This window comes from Rosa rugosa, chromosome 4 (genome assembly GCF_958449725.1).
Source record: "Rosa rugosa chromosome 4, drRosRugo1.1, whole genome shotgun sequence".
Classification (NCBI taxonomy): Eukaryota; Viridiplantae; Streptophyta; class Magnoliopsida; order Rosales; family Rosaceae; genus Rosa; species Rosa rugosa.
The window spans coordinates 35,640,444-35,651,579 of record NC_084823.1 but is presented as its reverse complement, the minus strand read 5'-3'; the positions used below and the strand labels follow the sequence as shown (position 1 = coordinate 35,651,579).

At 37.4% G+C, this 11,136-nt stretch overlaps 1 protein-coding gene and 2 long non-coding RNA genes across 4 annotated transcripts; 2 read left to right on the top strand and 1 right to left on the bottom strand.

The window, feature by feature from the left end:
- Positions 1 to 1,967: 1,967 nt before the first annotated feature.
- On the bottom strand, positions 1,968 to 2,905 carry LOC133743249 (indole-3-acetic acid-induced protein ARG7-like). The gene has a single exon (XM_062171119.1). The coding sequence runs from the start codon at positions 2,578 to 2,580 to the stop codon at positions 2,335 to 2,337; it is 246 nt and encodes an 81-aa protein (XP_062027103.1). The 5' UTR covers positions 2,581 to 2,905; the 3' UTR covers positions 1,968 to 2,334.
- Positions 2,906 to 5,244: 2,339 nt separating this feature from the next.
- LOC133743250 (uncharacterized) lies at positions 5,245 to 8,854 on the top strand. Of its 2 annotated transcripts, none has more exons than XR_009863017.1 (3): positions 5,245 to 5,840; positions 8,079 to 8,143; positions 8,710 to 8,854. It is a non-coding gene; the product is annotated as an uncharacterized LOC133743250 (long non-coding RNA). The 2 variants fall into 2 exon arrangements; XR_009863016.1 differs by having other exon boundaries at positions 8,079 to 8,147.
- A 263-nt stretch (positions 8,855 to 9,117) lies between these two features.
- On the top strand, positions 9,118 to 9,911 carry LOC133743251 (uncharacterized). The gene is made up of 2 exons (XR_009863018.1): positions 9,118 to 9,657; positions 9,745 to 9,911. It is a non-coding gene; the product is annotated as an uncharacterized LOC133743251 (long non-coding RNA).
- The last annotated feature ends 1,225 nt before the right edge of the window (positions 9,912 to 11,136 follow it).

Sequence of the window (11,136 nt, the reverse complement as noted above, 5' to 3'; positions counted from 1 at the left end):
TTCTTCAGCTTGACTCAGCAAATCCATGAATGAAGGTTGGTTCAAGTATGATATTGGAATCACAAATCGCTTCTTCTGGCTCTCTCCGACATAGACTGCAAAATAGCCTTTTGGGATATCTAAGGGCTTTGAAGCAGTCTTGTTTGCATTAGATGAAGATCGGGTAAGACTTCTCTTGGGGCTAACAATTCCAGGCAGCCGGAAACCCATGGCTTCTATATTCCCAAGTGGATAAACAATAAAAAGACTCGAAAGGATCTGGGAAAGAGAGAAAGCTTTGATGTTTGATGAATGAGAGGAGTTGAGTTCCTGGTGATTGATTTGTGTATGTATATATAGATGAAGAAAGGGTGTGTGGAAGATCATCTGCTACTTGAAATGAGTGGTTAACATTGGCAGCAATGAGGGACACTAGCTTGTTTCAAATCAAGAAATCACATGGGTTTGTCTTGCCATTCACGTAACTCATCCCCCAGCAGATGCATATGCTGCTGTTCTTTTTTTCAAACATCTTGCCCTGCTTCCTTCAGATGACAGACAATACAGGGTCACAGGGACCAGAAGTGAGGTGTCTGTCTAAAAAACCTATCAGATAAGGACGCATAATATCCTTGAAATGAGTGGCGAAGATGCGCGCCAGTGAGGGACAGTAGCTTGTGAAAAATCAAGAGATCACTTGTGTATGTCATGCCATTGATGAAGTCTATTGTAGAAACATCCTTCCCTACCTCATTGCATGAGACACGAAGTGGACCATCACAAGTGAAATTTCTATCTAAGAGAATGACTTCAGAGGTGGATTTCTACCCAGCACTGATAATTGGAGTTGCTCTACAGACAAGAATATGTGGTACTATATTAACAGTTCTATATGTGGTCAGATATAAATGATGCTATGTACTGGGAGCAAGAAAGCTAGGTTAGCATGTGGCTTTGTTGTTTCATCTATGTCTACACTGTCATCAAGCTGAGGAAGTGTTTTAATTGTTTGATCAGTCTAGAAAATTAAAGACTGCCAACCATGACCAGAAAACCCAACAGGTACGGATTTTAAATATTTAAAGCTTTTTATTCAAATGTTGGAGGATGAGGAGCATTGATGATTTATGATTTGATTGATCGATCTCAATATTTTTGTTTTCCATTGAGAAACTTGTGCTATCTAAGAAGATCGGAAACTGTAAACCTGCTCAAGTCTTCCTGATACAAAATAGTAGAAATAAAAATGACCCAAAGAAGAACTTAGAAACAGAAGGAAACAAAGAAAGAAATTGCAAGGACATCTTCCAATATGTATTGAAAATCGAAGTTGTTGTGAGTATGAACACAAACAGGGGAGACAAGAGCATTTGAGGATCACATGGTTCTGTCTTCAGATTGGAGGAAAAAAAAAAAAAAAAAAACTTGGCATTATTTGAGTCTCCCTCTTAATTAAGAAATAGGGACCAGCTAGCTTGTGTCCCATATCTCTAAGATGTCTTGACAATCACATAGTAATGATATTTGTAAACCTGATGATTCTTCTTTTCCTTATCAGGATGTACTTTTTTCTTTGGATTGTCAAAATGTAAAAGGTTAATACTACACGAGACAGTTCTGTTGTTTATTTTTATCTCTCTGTTAGTTTTAAACAGTTTTTTACAATGGCCTCATAGTTTATTGTAACTCATATAGCTGATGTAAGAAGTAATATAATCTATGACAAATAGTTTTATCTTTACAAGTTTACAGTATATACCTCGGTAGAAAAACATTGTGATGTTGATATGAAGTGCCAACCTAAATTACTAGTTTGAAATGCTGGAACTACAAACATTATGACTGTTTTTAAAACATATGAGTTGAAATGGATGTGAATTTGCCAGGTATCTTGATGACCAAAGACATAAATATAAATAAGGTAAAGTAAATAACTAAATATAACTCTGTAGGGAATTGCATAATTAAGAATATAAGATAACACTAGATGAGGAATTAATTATATAATTATTACCATATTTTGTTGGAGACCCAACATTGAATTTTACATGGGATTAAAAAAGGTCAAGTAAGACAAAGTTTGACCCTTTTTGAATTCTAAACTGGAGTCATGATGTTGGGGTGAATGTGGTCTATGTGAATTCATGATGTTGTCATGTCACTCTTTGCTTCATAAACTTTGTATCTTTCTGTCCATCTTGCAGACAACTTCAGACTTGCAGAAGTTTCCCCTCAACAGAAGATGTGAGTCTATTCCATTGATGATCAACACTTGCCTCTTCTTCATCTTGGCTCAGCAGCAAATTCTGAAATGAGGATGGTTTGTGATCCCAGGTTCAAATCAGAAGCATTCACTCACACACTTAAGCGGGAAGTAAGGTCAAGGAAGGTGTCTTCACTGCAAGGAATAGTGATACCGCCCATTGGATGATTGTATCCAAATTCTTCTTCAGCTTGACTCAACAAATCCAGGAATAAAGGATGGTTGAGAAAAGAGATTGGAATCACAAATCGCTTCTTCTGACTCTCTCCCACATATACTGCAAAAAAGCCTTTCGGGATTGAAGTTGTTTTAGCAATTCCAGGAAAACGCAAACCCATGATTTCTATATTCCCAAGTGAAGGAGGAAAAATTTTAAGGACTTGAGAAAAAGAGAAAGCTGTGATGCTTAGCAAGGAGAAGATTTGAGTTGCTCATGAACCTGATCATGCCTGTGTATATATAGCTGTTAGGGTGTGTGGAAACTCATGTTTTACATGAATGATTGGTGAAGAGGCGCTGAGGTAGGGATACTAGCTTGTGAGAAACCACATGGATTTGTCTTCCTACTCAAGTTCTTCATCCCTCAAGGACATTTCACATGCAAATGATACCAAACTGTATCCTTGTGTTGATACATGATTCCCTACATTAAATTAACTAAGAATCTTCATCAGTTATTTGATACATGAAGTGAGTGGTGAAGATGGCAGTAGTTGGGGACACAAGTGGGCGAGAAATCAAGGAATACATGGTTTGTCATGTCCTTCACGTCTATTTCGCATATGCTAGTGTTCCAAAATCTATGGTCTTGTAGAAACATCTATCCCTACCTCCTTTACATATATAACAACAGGCTCATTAACTAGTGTTCTTTCACAGACAGAATTTCTGGTGCTGCTATAATAGTTTTACGATGGGTCCGGAATATAAAGGGCCGAGCATCTGCTTTCCTGTGTCATATATGATCCATTCATCTATAGTATCACCAAGCTACGGAGGTCTGTCATTTTATTTGGTCAAATCTATAAAATTCACTTGGTCAAGCTTAACAAGAAAACCGTACAGGTATTCAGTTTCAAGGACCTAATGAGGAACTCTGGTGCATTATTTATTAGATTGAACTCAATGTTTACTTTGTCATTTATGTTAGATTCTTTGCAACTCTCTTGCGGGCTTAAAATAGGGTTACAGTTAGGTTGTCTTCTGTACTTGTGGAGTCTAATGCTTGAATAGTGGTTTCGGCTTTGCTTGTCTGATGAGGTTAAAGTAGATCTCAATCATATTGACATTGTAATTCTTTTAGCCAAGTTTGTTTAGGATGTCATTCTTGGGTGGTTTGGTCGTTGGTCTGTTTCACCGAGAAGGAAAGACAATGGGTTTTGATTTTTCAGTGGATATTCCGCTGTTGTAACCGGTGTTGTTCGAGGTTGATAAAATCTAGGTAGTCAAATGAAGAAAGTGGGACGTTCCAATAGAATGGTTCCATGAATATCTATGCCTTGGAAGGTGTTGTAGCACTTACCTTCTTATACTCTAACTGATTAGTGCTTGTGCTGACACACCACTATAAGGACAGAAGATCAGAGAGCCCTTGCCAAACTCTCAAGTTTTCTGACAATCATGGCGGTGCTGATCGGAGGGGGGGGCTAATGCTGCTGCTCCTCCCGTATCAGCATTTGAAGTACTGTATGATACCGTTAGAGCAGTGAAACACAAAAATGGCAGATGCAAATTCAACTACTACAACTTGATCAGAGATATGGAAATGTCGGTACCACGGATCGTTCATCAGACACAAGAGCATGTTGGGGAACTGGATCTCATGGAGAACCAGGTGAATGACTTGACTAAAGCCGCTCGGCGACTTGGTTACCAAGAAAAGTATTTTATGTGGTACTGTCATCACTGCATAAATGCAGTTCCCTTTGTGGAAATTATGGAGTTTGATTTAGATCTTAGGAAACTCTCACACTGCCTGCATATGCATCGAATGTGTGGTACTAGCATAGGTCAACAAATTTAAGATTTTAGGCAGAACAAGTATGGAATATGCAGACAGAAATAGATTTGGTGTCGGCAACTAAAACAGTTTTTGTTTTCTGTTTTTCTTTCTTTTCAATTGAATTTTGTTTATGGATGTCTGTGAGTCTGCAGATAATGTAAACAGAAGATGAACTGGTTAAAATTTTAGAGTTATTACTTCAGAATTTTTCCGTTATGTTTAAATTTTGGTTAATATAATGACAGTTTCTATTATATTAGAGCTGGAAACTATCAGAGTACGTATAAAGATTACAGCTCACTCTATATATGATTAAAAAAAAAAGGCAAGAATGTTTAGCAGGATTTGAAATATATACTATATATTCTCATGGTTCTCGAGAACAAGAAAGTTCTACATGGGGTTCAAAACACAGAATTTGACCGCATTTGTGTTCAAAATTGGAGTCAAGAACTTCAGATGAATTGCTTTGAAGAGTTCATGTAACATAGAAATCATGATTTGATTCTTCTTCAAACTTTTGGACATCTTTCTTCTCAGGTCAGAAGCAGCTTGAGGAAATACAGCAGATTTCTCCTCGGTGCAAGAGGCGGTTTGATCCAGTAGATGATGAAGTTATCAGCTGCGAGCCTCTTCTTCAACTTGAATCAGCCGTGATATTCCAAATGAGGATGTTTTGGATCCAAGGTATCCACTTCATTAGGGCATGACTCACACACTTAGGTGGGAAGTGAGATCCAGGAAGGTGTCCTCACTGCAAGGAATTGTGATACCACCCATTGGATGATGGTATCCGAATTCTTCTTCAGCTTGACTCAGCAAATCCTGAAACAAAGGTTGGTTCAAATATGATATTGGAACCACAAATCGTTTCTTCTGGCTCTCCCCAACATAGACCGCAAAGTAGCCTTTTGGGATATCTGATGTCTTTGAAACGGTTTGGTATGGAGTAAGACTTCTCTTTGTGTTAGAGATTCCAGGCAATCGGAAACCCATCGTTTATGTGATTAAGGCTTGAAGCAGAAGATAAGAATTCAAAGGAGTTGGTAACAGAGAAAGCTTTGATGCTTGCAAGGAAAAGAGTTGAGTTGAGTTGTTGAGGAACCTAATCATGTATATGTATAAATAGATGAAAGGGTATGTGGAAAATCATCTGCTAGATGAAATGATTGGTGAAGAGAAACTGAGAAGGGACTCATGGGCTCCAGTTTGAGACACTAGCTTGTGAGAAATCACATGGCTTTGTCTTCCTACTCGAGTACTTTATCACACATGAGATTTCACATGCAAATGTGTGATGATCAAAGATGGTAGCAGACATGGGGGAGACGAACTCTGATCTTGCCCAACTCTGATAATTGATGTTGCTTACAGACAAGAATTTGTGGTGCTAATTACACAATTTTACTTGCGGCCAGATATAAAGGGATGGTATATCTTGATTGAGAGCACCTAGCCAGCCTAGCATTCGGTTTTTTGTTTCATCTATAGTCTATGATCCCTAGTTTCAACTGGCTGAGGGAGTATTTTGTTTCGTTTGATCAACCTAGGAAATTCCTCTGGTGGTTATGCATGACAAGAAAGCCATACGTACAGGTACTGATTTGCTTATTACCAACAGTTTCAAACTAACTATTCAAACACCAGAGTTGAGGGACATTGATGCATGCATTCATGAATAGACTGAACTCGGCATGAGTTGGAAATTGCAAATTCTAAAAGAAGATTGCAACTTCTAAAACCTGCTTACACGTCTCTGTATGAATGCTGCTGAATCTATACAGCTGCAATGTTCTTGTTTATTTTCTTTTTCAATATGGTGGGTGAGGTGCTTGAGTTATCAGTCAAAGAAAAAGAGGTGATAATACAATAGTTTTCTGGTGTTTGGGTTATTCAGCTCTATCATATCTGCATACCATTGATCATGAGTATCTATGTATTAGCTTGCTATCCAAGAAAACCAACCAGATTATGAATTGAAGAAGAGAGATAAATAGTTTTTACATTATATATGTCATCTTAAAATTTTCCTGACTCAAAATTTTACATAATCAGTGAATGATTCAATTTTGGCCTTCAAAATTGAATTGAACGTATAGGCTATGTATCATAGAGAATGAATTGCAGAGGGGCAACAATATCAAGCTAACAGTAACTTACAGAAATTAAAGTTCATGTTCTGTGACACAGTCATTATGTATACTATTCCGGATTAGAGGGGCTTCTTTCTTTTTGTACTGTACAATATATATCGTTTTTGAAGTACGAAATGGGATGCATTGCAAGCTTCTCGGTTTCTCTTAAATATAGACAGTGATGCTGCCTTTCCATGCACCCCTTGTTGCCTCTTGGGCCATCAACAGCATTGTACCTTAAATGACTCTCATAGGTTTGAGGTAGTGCATTCCACTTAATGGTTAGAACGTTACTACCCTACTTGTTTGCATATTCATCTTTGGACATTGCTATCTATGATGAAGCTAAGTCAGCACCTCGAAAAATGAGGATATCTTCTCCGCAGGGAATTGTACAGCCATCCAAATTTTCTCCAGAGGTGCTAAGCAAGTGTTAAGAATTGCGATGTTTACATTACAAGGAATTCTGATACTGCCTATGTGATCACGTCCAAACTCTTCTTTAACTTGACTCGGCAAATCCAGATAGAACGGTTGACTTAAACGAGATACTGGAATTACAAGTCGCTTATGCTGGCTAACTAAATTAACTATGATCTTTTCCCTTCGATGGTTCAGTAACTGAGTACTGTTGGTCTTAGACTAGCTGTTTGACGAAATTTAGATGACTTATTCTTATGTCTCTGATAGTAACTATCTTTTGCTTCTTTTTTTGTTTGTTTGTTTTTGGGAAATTAGTCCAAACAGTATCTGAACTTTTCCAGACTATTAATTTTCATACCTATACTTTGAAAAATGTCAAAATGGTACCTGAAGATTTTACCCCGACCCAATTTCCGTACCTAGCAACAGTAAAGCCGTCAACTCCGTTAAAGTTTAAGGGGTAAATCTGGCACTTCATGTTTTCCCGCCAATTCAAAAAGTATGAACAGTGAATTCATGATTTAGGGCCAAATGACTATTGTCATTGGCTAATTTTCAGTTGACCGTAACAAAGATTGAAAGTTGACTTTGTTGACCCCACCAATTTGTAGTCAGGTAATTTTTAGTTGACTGTAACAAAAATTGAAAGTTGACCCTGTTGACCCTACCAATTTGTAGACTTTGGTGTAAATGTAAGCTGATACTCATTAGTGCCACAACAAAAGGGATCATTCATTACATCATTTTCAATCAAGCAAATTAGTGCTATTGTCATGAACAGAAGCAATTGCTAACAAAAATTGCCTGAAAATAGCTTCAATGTATCCAAAGCTACTACAAAAGTCATACTCCCAACAACAATAAAAAGTCCACTAAACATTAGGCCCTTAATATATTTCCACTCCAATACTCTAATCAGATGAAGATGCAAGTCGCTTCATGTGTTCTGAGATTTTGGTTTTCTGTGTGCAAGGGATTTGAACTTCTTATGTGCGAACCCAAGCCTGGATGAGGAACTCCCTTGAGCTTGACTGGACTGCATCACATTATAATGGCCAACCTCAAATCAGCATATATCCATAATAACACATGTCAGATAAGGCCATAGAATGCAGAAATGGGAAAAAATATACCTGTGTTGCCCAGAATACATTGGTGGACTGTTGTGACTGCATAAAAGGCACAGAACCAGGGGCTGGAATGCTTTCCTCAGCTTGAAACAGATACTGTTTGGACTAATTTCCCTTTGTTTTTTTTCCATTTGTTATGAACTCAGTTACAGAACTCACCTAAAGGGCTCAACCAGCACTTGGGTTCAGCTTACCCACACGACTGACACGAGTAGGTTTGGTCTTCTCTTTTTTAACCTCTCTGCTATGATATAATATTAATCCTTCCCATGATGAAAATTCCAGCTCTAATTATTCTTTTAATACCACAGGGTATCAAAGATTAATTAAAGCCTATGGATGACGCTATCTGCATATTTTGATGGGAAAGCACCTCATTAAATTTGAGAGATCGCAATGTCAGGATCAGATGTGGTTTAATTAAAGACCCCGTTTTGTATTTGGCATGCCTTGGTTAAAAAATAGATAATCCATTAATTCATCAGTATTAATTCCTCATCAAAATTTGCTGGGATTTGGTAGTTGTAGACTTGTACCATAGAGATACAAGAAAAAAAAAATGATATAATGAAAATTACTGACAACTAATTAGAAATTTGATCAGGATAATTTGAAATATATTGTATATTCCCATAATTTTTCTGGAGGACAAGAAAATTTTACATAGGGTTCAAAATTTGGTGTTAAGAACTTCAGACAGTAGTTGTCTTGGAGAGTTCATGCAATGTAATTTGCCTGCTTCATGAGATGTGATTTGATTCTTCTTTTTCTTATCAGCTCAGAATCAGCTTGGAATACAGCAGATTTCATTTCCCCTCGGTGCAAGAGGCGAATTGATTCAGTACATGATGAGATAGCCTCTTCAATCTTGACTGATCAGCTGCGAGTTTCCAAATGAGGATGTTTTGGATCCAACTTCAGTAGTGTTCTTGACTCACACACTAAGGCGGAAAGTGACATCAAGGAAGGTGTCTTGACTGCAAGGAATTGTGATACCACCCATTGGATGATGGTATCCGAATTCTTCTTCAGCTTGACTCAGCAAACTCTGAAACAAAGGTTGGTTCAAATATGATATTGGAACCACAAATCGTTTCTTCTGGCTCTGTCCAACATATACCACAAAGTGGCCTTTTGGGATATCTGCTTTCTTTGTGTTGGCAATTCGAGGCAATCGGAAACCCATGATTTCTATATTACTGAAGTGATCAAAAGAGGAAGAAAGAATTGAAAGGAATTGGGAAACAGAAAAGCTTTATTTGATGCTTGCAATGAGAGGAGTTGAGTAGCTTATGAAGTTGATCGTGTGTGTATATATAGGTGAGATGGTATGTGGTAAATCATCTGGTAGATGAAATGCTTGGTGAAGAAGAACCGAGTTGGGCTCCAGTTAGGAACAGTTGCTTGTGAGAGATCACATGGGGAACTTAAGCCTCACTTAGATTTCACATGCAAATGTTACCAAACTGTATACTTGGATAGAAACATACGTTCCCTACCTCCGTTGGATATATAGCCGACTAGAAGAAGACTAGCTAGGTACCACAAGTTTCAGTCTATCTAACAAACTACATATATATGTTGAAAGATAAGCTAGGCTATGATGCAGCCTCATCTAGTGGTGAAGACTGAAGAAGGACTATCATATAGTACATGAAATGAGTGGTCAAATGGATAGCAATGAGGGACACTGTGCGGCTTGTGAGAAATCATGAAATCACATGGGTTTGTTTTTGTCTTGCCATTCACGTAGCTCATTATACCCCCAGGAGATTTCAAATATGCTACTGAAGAACCTCTCTTCTTTTGTAGAAACATCAAGTCTTCTTTTCCTGCTATATATAACTTACAAGAGAAAGGGAGGCGATTTACGAAGCTGGGAGCCGTTAGCGTCACTAGAAAAGGTATAGATTCCTTTGTGTTAGTGTTTAATCAATAGAAAAGGTACTTATTCAAAATTTCAAAATCCTTTGCGCGTATACGAAGCTTGAGCAAAATGTTGATGAATTAAATTTAAGCTACTAGGTGTAGTGTTCATATGAAGATTGCATACTTTAAGCTTGAGAAATGTGCAGCTTCAGTGTGTTTCATATATGGTCTCTAGGCTCAACAAGCTAAAAGAACAGTGCATACAATTGGTTTGGTGAATTTAGAAATTTCAATTAATTGGTTACAATCGGAGACTAGAAAAATTGATAATTAGAAGAAAATGATGAAATATGAAAACGCACAACCCTTGTGATTTTTGATTGAAAAACTTTACCGAAAACTAGTATGTCAGGATACTAGTGTATATAAGAAGCAACTGCAAGACGTGGTTCCAAAGATCAGATCAAAGTGTAGGAGCTCTAAAATTGGCTATTGGTGTTTTTAGTTTGTTAAAAAATGATATTATCATCTATGTAAATCCCCTTTAACTGCCGTAATTCAAGCACAGTTTGAATTCATAAATGTATGCTTTCGTTACATCCGATACCGGGAACTAAACCTTTGTAACATGATCTTCAAGTTCGCATAAAGATTATTCAAAAAATATTAACTTAGATAGGTGCCATGAGCAGTCAAATTTTGTTACTTTTAAACCTTGGTTAAAACTAGCTGAGAGAGGACACGTGAGGCACGTGTGCTTTTGAAATATCTGTTTTACAAGTCCCACATCGCGAAACAGCAACTAGAAAATCCTGTTCATATAGGCATAGCTTACCGTAGAACTGTTAGGGTTGAGCTATTACTCACCTCCTTTGATCCAAGCTTGCTGCCTTGTTATGCAACTGCTCTTCACAACTCCAATCAGGTACGTTGCCTTGATTAGCTTCTTAGATCAGTTGATCTTTATCTCTTGCACTCAATCACACACATACACCAATATATATTTGATATAGAAGTGATGGTATAAACACAGATGCAAGAAGATGATTTTATTGAAAGAAAAAGCTGCAGCACACTTTGTTGCTCACTGCTACGTTCTGATATTTTTTTGATCAGATTCTTTCTCTCTCTGTTTTCTTTTGAGTGTTGCAGCCATATTAGACACCACACTTTAGACACAAAAGTCAAAGTAATTATAGTTTTACAAACACATACTTGAGTTTTACTTGAGTTAAAGCATAAAGAGAAAAACATAAGGAATAAAGCATTGACTTTAACACTCCCCCTTAATGCTTTGTTTCTTGACTCCCAGTAGCTCTCTGAAATACTGGAACT

What these genes read in the sequence shown, in the direction of transcription:
- LOC133743249 (XM_062171119.1), bottom strand. Translation starts at nt 2,580, where the DNA reads ATGGGTTTGCGTTTTCCTGGAATTGCTAAAACAACTTCAATCCCGAAA.